At 43.3% G+C, this 12,783-nt stretch overlaps 1 protein-coding gene across 7 annotated transcripts in view; it reads right to left on the bottom strand.

Annotated features, from left to right (window-relative positions):
• The window catches only part of HERC1 (HECT and RLD domain containing E3 ubiquitin protein ligase family member 1), a 214,087-nt gene that overhangs the window by 129,880 nt on the left and 71,424 nt on the right, over window positions 1–12,783 (bottom strand). For all 7 annotated transcript variants that reach the window (XM_026648236.2, XM_026648237.2, XM_026648242.2 and 4 more), the window contains exons 12-13: window positions 6,465–6,630; window positions 1,554–1,679 (exon numbers count right to left, since the gene is read on the bottom strand). In XM_026648236.2, coding sequence (XP_026504021.1) covers window positions 1,554–1,679; window positions 6,465–6,630 — 292 coding nt within the window. The remainder of the gene's footprint in view (window positions 1–1,553; window positions 1,680–6,464; window positions 6,631–12,783) is intronic.

The raw sequence follows: 12,783 nt of genomic DNA, 5'->3' as shown, positions 1-12,783 counted from the left end.
ACTTGACTCAGTGCAGCCTTTTGAAAGCCAAAACTGCCCATTAAACTGCCTATATTTAACCCAGCCAAGCTTCACTCATCTGACTGTACAATATCTTAACTTATACTATGCTTCTATATATCTTTTGACAAATCTCATACTTGAGTTTTAATTCCTTTGACCTAAAGGTGAGAGTTGAATTAACAAAAGTATACTAATGTGGATGTACTTATGAAATCCTTTAAACCTATCCCAAAGCCCTTGTTCTGAGGTGTTCCACACAGCTTGTCAGTATGCACTGTAATCAGTATCAATTAACAGGGGATAAGTTAAATCATAAGGAGTAGCGAAAGCTCCAGTCTACTAACTATTATACAAGAGGTCAGGCTAGATGTCACAATGGCCCCTTCTGGCCTTATAATCTATAAATCTATGAAGATACCAGGGTTCTTAGTTTATGCTGACCCTAATGTACTATACTTTGAGAAACAATCTTCCAGTTTTGTTAGAATTCGTACTCATAATTCTGACATCATTCTAGTACATTAGAATCTCCATTGTACACAAGTTTAAAGGCCAGGATTATCCTATGTGAATGGATCCAAATGACAGCTGCCCAATGTTATTTTAAACCTAAGGCTCAAATGCTGAAGACCCACAGCTCCCATCCCTTTCTAATCAGGGAAAGGTCTTTTTGTTCTGTGTCTGTAGCGTGCCGAACACAATGGGGTCCTGGTCCATGACTAAGGCTCTTAGGCACTAGTAATAAATAAATAAATAAATAATGAAACAAATGAAATGTCTGTCATTAACTTCTTCTCTTCCCACTCTATGATGGGGTGGGCAACAGGAATGTCTCAACAGGATATTCACCACTCCTCAAATGAAGCACTGCTAAGTGTAACTCCTCTGCCCAGCAGTGACTCACCACGACTGCTCTTCTCCTTTCCCACAAGCAACAAAGGAAAGGTATGCAGAGAACCTGGCCTGAAGCACATTCTACTCCAAGATACCACTGTAGCCCATGCTCACTCATTTCACTAATGAACGTACAGGCTCTTTACCACTGGGGTTTGGGTTATAAACAGTTTGGGGATGGATAGCCATCCACACACACTGGACAGCTGTGATCTAGGCTCATGGACTATGCACCGGGTAGGGAGTTAACATTTTTATTCTGTTCCTGATTCTACAGTTGACTTGCTGTATGACACTGGGCAAATAATCCAACCTTTCTGTGTTAATCTCAGTTGCTCACATTTGTAAAAACAGGGACAGTAATACTTATCCACTTCTGGAAAGTGCTGTAAAATCTATGTATAAAAAGCATTTTACAAGTATTCTGATTATTAGTACAGAACCACAAGATCTAATTCCAGCACTTTTCCTTATTTTTGAAAAAAAACTTAAGGCACTGGCAAACATAAGATTTTTAAGTTTACATTATTCAGATTTGTTTAATTAGACTGGCTCTCAACAGTAATTGACCTTCAAACTGCTCCAGGTGTATCTTCTAATATAGGTGTTCACATAATTACTTTCAAAGGGTGACATACAGTTTTACAAGGCCTTACCTGCCCCTTTGATAAGCTCTCCCATCTATCAGGGCCTTGGGGTAGAAGAGAATGCAGCAATTCCATTCTTTCTCGCAATGGAGGTAGTAGCATAGTTGCACCTACTGACAGCGTCTCAATTACAACCTAACATAAAAGGAGAGGGGGAGACAACACTTTATATTTTGAAATATTTTTGTATCAATATAATGGCATTTTTTAAAAAAAATTACTATGATTTAAATCAAAGATATCTAACATATCTAAATAATTTAATTTAGAATAACGTTCATTCTAACAGCTGCAGTAATATGGTGATCTTGTGCTATGGGAGATGACAATTCAACTTCTAGTGCTCATATAGGGCTCTGGAATTAATCCGCTGATTGCGGCAGTAGCTTTCTGAAGATAAATTCTAAGAGTTAAGTTCTGTTCAGTTACACTGGGATAAACCATTAGAGCAGAACTTTAGCTATGAGAGAGCAGAATACGGCTGTATGTAATTCAATACCAAAAACAAGCATACACGTACACACACATACAGCAGTTTAATTTTACTGTAAATTAAGTTAGTGCACTAGCTTTTCTTACTTTCTAGGGGTGTGTGTTCAAACCCTGATTGAGCCCAAACTGATCACAAGTAATAGCGAATTACTTAATTTCTTCCTAGTTCTTTTTAAATACATCAGTAAGCCACCACAAATATTAACACAATTTGGTATGATTGGTAGTCCCTGCTAAAGAGAGGCTGGAAGAGCAGTTTTATGTGTTTAGAAGTAGGACAAAATACACACATCCTAACGTACTGCATCTTTCACTTGTGTCTTTTTAAGCTCTTTAGAGCAAAGACTTTATTTTTACCAGTTTACATGGCGCCACTCTATAGTAAGGCTGCATTGAAAACTGCACCTAGAGCGGGACTAAAATTCCACCCTATAATTACTTTAGTCTCAAAATTTAACAAGTAACTCAAGAATGATTTGTTTCCATATTATTTTTTGTTCAAAAAGATTCTAACTTCAGTAAATGAAAGATTTTGCAAAATGAGCTAGTGCTGAAAATTTAAACCATCTCACTTTTTCAGACTAGTACAACTATAGAACCAGTGTCTTGACAAATTCAAAAAATTACACAATAATAGGACCATTTTAAATTTTAAGTAGGGCTGTCGATTAATCGCAGTTTTAATCACACTGTTAAACAATAGAATACCAATTGCAATTTATTAAATATTTTGGATATTTTTCTACATTTTCATATATATTGTGTAGTGGGGTGACTGCCCCACTCCCGCAGAACAGGGGTTGAAAGCAGCCCTGGAGAGGGCTGTGGCTGGGGAAAAAAAAGTTAAAAGCAGCCAAGCTGGGCTGATTGGAGAAGCAGCCACAGCTGGGGGCCATGCCCTAATCAGGCCACAGCTGGCCCTGTAAGAGGGCTGAGGGCCAGAGGCTGAGGAGGACTCTCTCTCTAGCCTTTTGAGAGGGGAGGACCTGGCTGCCTGGGAGCCAAGCAGGGTACCTGAAGTGGAGCAGTGCTGAGGAAGGGCAGAGGGAGCTGGGGAGCTCCAGCCTAGCAAAGCCACAGGCTGCAGGCCTAATTAAGGGCTCACAAAGGGATACTGGAGCTGCAGAGAGGCAGCCCAGAGATAGGCAGAGGCAGATGGTCCAACCCCCCTTGCCGATGATGAGTGGTTTATAGACTGCAGTCCACCCCAGGTAGCGGGGGCTAGATGGTGACTGGCAGTAGCCACTGAGGCAAGGTGGGGCTAGAGGGTTGGGGGTTCCCCTGGGTGGGGATACACAGAGTGTGGGTTACTGCCAGGGTAAAACCCTGACATAGAGGGGCACCGGGGTCCGGGAGGGACACGGGGGCCAGCGGCAGGCAAGACACCGGCCTGCAGAGGGCGCTCAGCGCTCGAAGAGCTAATTCCCTGAACGGCCAGCAGGAGGCGCTGCGCCAGTGAGTCTTCACCCCGCCACAATTGTATTCTGTGTTGTAACTGAAATCGAAGTGTATATGATTTTTATTACAAATATTTGCACTCTAAAACTGATAACATAAATAGTATTTTTCAACTCACCTCATACAAGTACTGTAGTGCAGTCTCTTTATCGTGAAAGTGCAACTTACAAATGTAGATTTTTTTGTTACATAATTGCACTCGAAACAAAACAATGTAAAACTTCAGAGCCTACAAATCCACACAGTCCTGCGTCTTGTTCAGCCAATCGCTAAGACAAACAAGTTTGTTTACATTTACAGGCGATAATGCTGCCCTCTTCTTATTTACAATGTCACCAGAGAGTGAGAACAGGCATTTTCATGGCACTTTTGTAGCCGGCATTGGAAGGTATTTATGTGCCAGATATGCTAAACATTCGTATGGCCCTTCATGCTTCGGACACCATTCCAGAGGACATGCTTCCCTGCTGATGATGCTCGTTAAAAATATAACGCGTTAATTAAATTTGTGATTGAACTTCTTGGGGGAGAATTGTATGTCCCCTGCTCTGTTTCACCTGCATTCAGCCGTATATTTCATATTATAGCAGTCTCGGATGATGACCCAGCAAATGTTGTTCATTTTAAGAACACTTTCACAGCAGATCTGACAAAACGCAAAGAAGGTACCAATGTAAGATTTCTAAAGATAGCTACAGCACTCGACCCAAGGTTTAAGAATCTGAAGCGCCTTCTAAAATCTGAGAGGGACGAGGTGTGGAGCATGCTTTCAGAAGTCTTAAAAGAGCAACTCTCTGATGCAGACACTACAGAACTCGAACCATCAAAAAAGAAAATCAACCTTCTGCTGGTGGCATCTGACTCAGACAATGAAAATGAACATACGTCGGTCCCCACTGCTTTGGATTGTTATTGAGCAGAACCTGCCATTAGCACGGATGTATGTCCCTGGAATGGTAGTTGAAGCATGAAGGGACATATGAATCTTTAACGCATCTGGCACATAAATATATTGCGACGTCAGTTACAACAATGCCATGAGAACGCCTGGTCTCACTTTCAGGTAACACTGTAAACCAGAAGTGGGCAGCATTATCTCCTGCAAATGTAAACAATTGGCTGAACAAGAAGTAGAGCTGTCAAGCGATAATTTTTTGTGTGTGATTAATCTTGAGATTAAAAATATTAATTGCGATTAAACAATAATAGAATACCATTTATTTAAATATTTTTGGATGTTTACTACATTTTCAAATATATTAATTTCAATTACAACAGAATACAAAGTGTAAAGTGCTCACTTTATATTTATTTTTTGTGACAAATATTTGCACTGTAAAAAAACAAAAGAAATAGTATTTTTCAATTCACCTCATACAAGTACTGTAGTGCAATCTCTTTATCATGAAAGTTGAACTTACAAATGTAGAATTATGTACAAAAAATAACTCCATTAAAAAATAAAACAATGTAAAACTTTAGAACCTAAAAGTCCACTCAGTCCTACTTCTTGTTCAGCCAATTGCTCAGATAAACAAGTTTGTTAACATTTGCAGGAAATAATGTTGCCCACTTCTTGTTTACAATAATCACCTGAAAGTGAGAACAGGCATTCACATGACACTGTTGTAGCCAGTGTTGCAAGATATTTATGTGCCAGATACACTAAAGATTCATATGTCCCTTCATGCTTCAACCACCATGCTTCATGCTGATAACAGGTTCTGCTCAATAACCATCGAAAGCAGTGCAGACTGACTCATGTTCATTCTCATCATCTGAGTCAGATGCCACCAGCAGAAGGCTGAGTTTCTTTTTTGGTAGTTCAGGTTCTGTAGTTTCCGCATCGAAATGTTGGTTTTTTAAGATTTCTGAAAGCATGCTCCACACCTTGTCCCTCTCAGATTTTAGAAGGCGCTTCAGATTCTTAAACCTTGGGTCGTGTGCTGCAGCTATCTTTAGAAATCTCATGTTGGTATCGTCTTTGCATTTTGTCAAATCTGCAGTGAAAGTGTTCTTAAAACGAACATGTGCTGGGTCATCATCCGAGATTGCTATAACATGAAATATATGGCAGAATGCAGGTAAAACAGAGTAGGAGACATACAATTCTTCCCCAAGGAGTTCAGCCACAATTTTATTAATGCATTATTGTTTAACGAGCATCATCAGCAGGGAAGCACCTCCTCTGGAATGGTGGCCGAAGCATGAAGGGCCATACGAATGTTTAGCCTGGCACGTAAATACCTTGCAACGCCGGCTACAAAAGTGCCATGCGAATGCCTGTTCTCGCTTTCAGGTGAAATTGTAAATAAGAAGAGGGCAGCATTATCGCCTGTAAATGTAAACAAACTTGTTTGTCTTAGCAATTGGCTGAACAGGAAGTAGAACTGAGTGGACTTGTAGGCTCTGAAGTTTTACATTGTTTTGTTTCGAGTGCAATTATGTAACAAAAAAAATCTACATTTGTAATTGCATTTTCACGATAAAGAGACTGCACTACAGTTCTTGTATGAGGTGAACTGAAAAATACTATTTCTTTTGTTTGCCATTTTTTACAGCGCAAATATTTGTAATAAAAAATTACAATATAAAGTGAGCACTGTCTACTTTGTATGCTGTGTTGTAATTGAAATCAATATATTTGAAAATGTAGACTAACATCCAAAAATATTTAATAAATTTCAGTTGGTATTCTATTGTTTAACAGTGCAATTAAAACTGTGATTAATCAACAGCCCTAATATATATAAGTATGATAAAAAAGCCGACTGAAGTTATACTGGGGTTCAGATATCTATTCACCATCAATAACTGTTTATCAAACTGGCTCAATTTACAACTCAAAACTGGATTTTTATCAGTAAATCAAGTATTGCTAGTACTACGGTGCCATTTTTACAGAATATCTTTTCTGATCATAACCATACATCTAAGAGAATTGGATGTGAATTAAATAAAATTACTTACTTCCTGTATTTCATCTGGGACAGAGGAGTCCATCAACCTAAACAGCAAATTCCGAAGTGGGCCTGCCTGCCTTCCAAGAATGCTAGTAGCTACTCCTCCAGCTAATGCAAGAGCAAGATGATTAGAAAGCAACTTCAGGCACAACTTCAGGAAATTGTGATGTTCTCTGCAAAACAAAATGTTGTTGTTAATCTTGCCTGTAAATCAGCTTTGGCAATACCAAGTTTAGGTCCCATGGGGAAACAGGATCTTATACATGAGGATATAATCTTTCCAGGCCTCTCAAAAATCTTATTGACATTCTAATATAAAAGACAGATTGGTTATCCACCTGAGGGTGGGAGACCGAGATAGCTGCTAGGTGGACCTTTATCGAGCTAATGGCCAAACCTTGCTGTTTTAGGCACAAAAGATAGACCAAGATATCCTGGACTGAAGAATGCATCAGCAAAACTGCAGAACCAGACCAACTAGAGAAAAACTTCCACTTAGAGAGGCCAGTAGTCTTAGTAGATGGTATTCTACTATTCAACAGCACATCTTGAACCTCTTTTGAATACAACTGCTCTCTAGAATCTAGCTATGGAGCATCCATGCTGCTAGATGGAGTGTCTGCAGGTTTGGATGGCGCAAGCGACCGGAGTTTTGAGAAATTAGATCCGGGTCCAATGGAAGTGGTATCAGCTTTCACCAAAAGGGACAGGAGGTTGCTCAACCAGGGCAACAGGAAAGCATCTGTCAGAGAACCCAGACTATGACCCTGTAGGGAACAAAACTGCTGGCATTTCCTGTTGTATCTCATTGCAAACAGGTATACCTTGGGAGTCCCCTACAGCTGGAAAATGAACCTGGCTACATCTGGAAGAAGGGACGACTCATGGTGACTCGTAAATGACCTGCTTAAACTGCCAATGCATTCTGCACTCTGAGAAGGTAATAGACTTTGAGATCAATCGAGCTGGCAATGCAAAAGTCTCATACACAAACTGCATCTTGGCAGAACAGGGATGAGCGGGCCTCTTCTTGTTTGTAGAAACAGAACACTGTTGCTTTGTTGTCTGTGAGAGTGAGCAGGCGTCTTCCCTTGATATGGGGTAGAAAACCTGACATGCCAGGCAGATAGCTGCCACCCCCCTGACATTTATGTGAAGAGTCAGGTCCTTTTTGAACCACAACCCCTGTGAGTGAAGGAAACCCAGACAAGCCCCTCAACCTATGGCAGACACATCCATCCATGGTTGACAAGGGACAAATGGAACTCCTATGCAGATATTAGCAGGGTTCGTCCACCAATCTACAGAGTCTAAAATGTGAGGTGGGGGCCCCTTGACCACAGTGTTCAGATGATGACAGTACAGCAAAAATACTGAGGCCAGCCAACCTTGTAGAGTTCTCAGATGCAATCTGGCATACCAGACTATATATGTGCAAGAGGCTGTTTGTCCCAGACACCTCATACAATTTCATACAGGTGTGATTGGGTAAGTCTTGAGATCTAAAATGATGGATTGAGTTGTCTGAATCCTTGTCTCTGGAAGGAAAAAAATGGTTACCTACCTTTCTGTAACTATTGTTCTTTGAGATGTGCTGAACATGTCCATTCCTCATGCAAAGCTGTCAAATATTTTTTCCTTAGCAGTACCCATCAGGGCAGCGCAAGGGCTCTCTGGTGCCTTGTGTCACTGCACGCATGCATAAAGGGGCGCGCTGCCCCCAACCTTCCTCAGTTCCTTCATACCAGAAAGACTCTGATAAAGAGGTGAAGGCAGGCAGGTCATGGAATGAACATGTGCAACACATCTTGAAGAATAGTTACAGAAAACAGGCTTTGCTTCTTTGAGTAATTGCACATGTCCATTCTATTGTAGGTGACTCACAAGCAGTTCAAACTGGCGGTGGGCTCAGAGTCTACTTAAACAAGGATTAAAGGACAACTTGTCCGAACCTGGCATCCTCTCTGGATTGATGAGATATGGCATAGTGAGAGGCAAATGTATGGAGCAAAGACAAGGTAGCTGCCTTACAAATATCCAGCATGGGAATCCTAACCTGCAACCTGGTTGAGTGAGCCATCACTCTACTCAGAGGTGTGATGTCAGCCAACTGATAATATAAACGAATGTAGCCGGAGATCCAGGCGGAGATCCTCCAAGTTGAGACTAGTTGGCCCTTTACTCTATCTGAAATGGTGAAGAAGAGTTGAGCCGAAGACCTGAATGACCTAATCCAGTCTTGGTAAAAGGTCAAAGCTCTTCTAACATCAAGAATATGAAGCATTTCTTTCCCTTTACAGCAGTGTTTCCCAAACTTGGGACGCCGCTTGTGTAGGGAAAGCCCGTGGCGGGCCAGGCTGGTTTGTTTACTTGCCCTGTCCGCAGGTACGGCCGATCGCGGCTCCCACTGGCCGCGGTTCGCTGCTCCAGGCCAATGGGAGCTGCTGGAAGCGGCACGGGCCGAGGGACATACTGGCCGCCGCTTCCCGCAGCTCCCATTGGCCTGGAGCAGCGAACCGCGGTGAGTGGGAGCCACGATCGGCCGAACCTGCAGACGCGGCAGGTAAACAAACTGGCCCGGCCCACCAGGGGCTTTCCCTACACAAGCGGCGTCCCAAGTTTGGGAAACACTGCTTTACAGGAATGAGACTTTGGAAAGAATGTTGGTTAAATAAATTTAAATTCAATTTGGAGACCACTTTAGACAGGAATTTAGGGTGAAGCCAACGTAAACCTTGTCCCTAAAGGAATTTGTATAGGGAGGCTCTGATACCAAAGCTCAGAGCCAAGGTTAGGGCAACGAGGAAAGCTACTTTCACTGATGTGTAACAAGAACAAGTTGCTAGCAGCTCAAAGAGGTGGGGGATATCAACTTTGCTAGTACTAAACTTAAGCTCAACTGTGAAATATGATAACAAACCTATGGGTATAATATGAACAAATCCTTCAGAAACATGATGGAAATGGGGTTTGAAAAAAATTGATCCGTTATCCACAGGTAGAAAGCTGATAGCACTCCCAGATGGACTCTAATCAAACTAAGAGCCAATCCTTTAAGAACAAAAGATAGTCTGAGACATGGCTAATCGGAGCTTGAGCTGGAGGAATGCCTCTCTGTAGGGACCAGATATAAAATCTCTTCCATTTAGCAAAGTAAGCAGACCTAGTGAAGGCTTGCTGCTATTCAATAGGACTTCCTGTATCCCCCTTCCTGTATCCCCTTGTTCCAAAGTTGTCAGCCACAAAGAATCAATGCAATCAGCTAGAGAGCTTGAAGCCTGGGATGAAGAAAGAGACCGTTGTGCTGGGAGATAAGATACACCTCTCTCAGGAACCACAGTTGAGGTCTGACTGATAGAGCTAATAGGGTTGAAAACCAATGCTGATGGGGCTACGCCGGGGCTATTAGAACAAAGTGAGCAGAATCTTGCTTAACTTTGGATAAGACTTTGGGCAGGAGCGGAACTGGAGGGAAGGCACAGCAGTCCTCTCAATCAGGCTAGGGTGAAAGCATCTGTCAGTGAATCAGGGCTGAGGCCCCCTCGGGAACAAAAAAAATATGCCACTTTTTGTTTTATCTTGTTGCAAATACGTCCACTTTGGGAGTTCCCCACCGCTGGAATATGGATCTGGAAATGTCAAATCAGAGAGATGACTTGTGGTGGCCTGTGAACAACCTGTTCAGGTGGTCTGCCAGAGTCTTTTGAACTCCTGGAAGGTAAGGCACTTTCAGGTTGATGGAACTGATGATGCAAAAGTTCCATAGGAGGATTGCTTCCCGGCATAACTTTGTGGATCAGGCCCCTCCTTGTTTGTTTACATAAATCATAGTTGCTGTGTTGTCCATGAGCACCAATAAGTTCCACCCCCTGATGTGTGGAAGGAATGCCATGCAAGCTAGGCGGATGGCACTGAGCTCCCTAACATTTATATGGAGTCAGATCCCGGGGAGACCAACGCCCCTGACTCTGAAGGCAACTTAAGTGAGCTCCCCAACGTAGATTCAAAGTGTCTGTGACTAGGGTGAGAGTCTCTTGTGGAGGGGCAAAGGGAACTCTCTCACAAACATCAGCAGAATCTATCCACCAGTCCACGGAGGATAAGACCCATGGGAGTACTTGAACCACCATGCCTGCATGATGACAGGCTGGTGAATACACTGAGGCTATCCAACCCTGTAAATGTCTGAGATGCAGTCTGGCATGCTGTATCTTGTAAGTCCATGCTGCCATGTGACCTAAAAGTTTGAGGCAGTTCCAAACTTTGATGATAGGATGGATGCACCTTTAGACCTAGAGCAATAAGACACATAGCTTGGAACCTCCACTATGGTAGGAAAGCCCTGGCTTTGTAGAGTCCAGGACTGCCGCAATGAATTATTTTCTTTGTACAGATGGCAGGACAGATTTCTATGCATTTATTAGTAGCCCCAGTACATCAAAAGTGGATTGAATACTGGCTATGCTGGAAAGAACCTGAGATCTGGACCGGGTTCTTACTTGCCAGTCATCCAGGTAAGGAAATACACGGACTCCTAGCAGTCAGGATGATAGTGATGGCAGAAGCCACAGTCCTAGTAGCTGAGTCAGCTAAATCTAAATCGGCCTGGAGTAAAGTTCTTCCCATCAACTTCCCTTTATCTACCAGCGAAAGGAACTTCTGCTTAGTCTCCTCAGGCAACTTGTTCTTAAATTTTTAGAACAAAATCACAGATCTTAGTCATATCACCCTAATAAAGCCTGTTGGCTGGTGATTCTAAGCTATAACCCTGCCATAGAATATTTTTTTCTCAACAAGTCCAGCTTTTTTGCATCCCTTGACTTAGGAGTAGACGCCTGATTCCCCTAGCGCTCCCTCTCGTTGGCAGCCGAGACAACCAATCACCTTGGAGGGGCGTGGGAATAAAAATGCTCAAAACGCTGGGTGGGCACAATACCTACGCTCCACTAGCTTTGCTGTGGGAGGGAGGAGAGTTTGTCAGAGAGCCTTGTTAGGTTCTAAAATTGCTTCATTAATTGGCAGAGCCACCTGAGATGGAGGCATCAATGAGGCAGTGAGAAGATTCCCTAACTGCCTCCACCTGAATATCTATGGCCAAAGGCCCCCTTTTTTAAGAGCTCCTGGTGAGCCTCACAGTCATCAGGAAGGGGCAAAAACACCCCCAAGGAAACTGCTTCATCTGGAGAGGAGGATGAAGCTAGCACAGGTTGAGGCTGTGCCTCCTTTGTTAGCTGTCCTGTCAGATGGTCCATAACACCTTCTTCCTGCTCAGTACCAGACCCAGTACCAGGATCAGGAGGGGATCGATGAGTTGATTTCCCACGTCTACCCGAGGAAACTGAATGTGACTGACATAGGGAGGATTTGGAAGGGGAAGGAAACCCCGACCCACAAGTTCCAGAAAGACCAGTGAAAGGGCGCTGGACCCCAATGTCTGACAGGCCACATGTCCATGTCAGCACCAGTCTCAGGGTCTTGCAAGTACCCCAGGTGGTAAGGTCTAGGAGAAGAGTGACAAGACACACTTTGCACCTGGGAAACATAAGAGCCAACCTCCAAGTCAGAAGAGTTGCTTTCTCCTGACCAATCCAGTCAGCACTGGGAACTGGTGCCAGGAGTCTGGGGAAAAGCGAACACAAGACATTATTGCTGGCTTACATCTCTACAGTACCAAAGAATAAGAGCTCCAGAATGCAGGAGGCTGACTTGACGCTGGGCACTACACTGAGGAAGCTGAAGTCAAGCAGAAGGAGTGATCTCCTGCACTGGGGAGACCGGCATCAATAACCTCAGCAACCCTTTTGCAGCTTGAGGGTGCAGATGGTACTGGGACAGTCTCTGACTAGTGCACAAGATATATAGATAATGCCAGATCTGATGAAGATGCTGCTTTGGACCCTAGACTTGATGGTGCCTAGCCCAGCACCACAATCAACAGTGCCGACCCAGCTGATGGATGAGTTGAGGAGTGCTTTGATTTTAACTGCACTCTATTCAACACTCTGTTCCCTTTCTTGGAAGACTGAGGGAACAAAGATCTGCCTCTCCCAGCAGTGTCCTTGGAAGCCTTCTACTCTTTCCTCGGCACTGGTGATGGAGAGCAGCGCCAGGACTCAGTCGGCATCAGAGGTGCACGTCTCACAGATGCTGAAGTTCTCAGTACCATCTCTGACCAAGGCGGCGCTGAAGGTGGTCTCAGAGCAGCCTCCATCAAAAAACTTCAACCTTGCCTCTCCATCTTTCTTAAGCTTCAAGTCCTTGCAAAACTGGCACTGATCCCTAATATAAGACTCATCCTAGCACTTCAAACTAGAGTGCGGGTTGCT

This window comes from Terrapene carolina, unplaced genomic scaffold, assembly GCF_002925995.2.
Source record: "Terrapene carolina triunguis isolate 2854851 unplaced genomic scaffold, T_m_triunguis-2.0 Scaffold67, whole genome shotgun sequence".
Classification (NCBI taxonomy): domain Eukaryota; kingdom Metazoa; phylum Chordata; order Testudines; family Emydidae; genus Terrapene; species Terrapene triunguis.
This window is presented reverse-complemented; position numbering and strand designations above follow the sequence as displayed.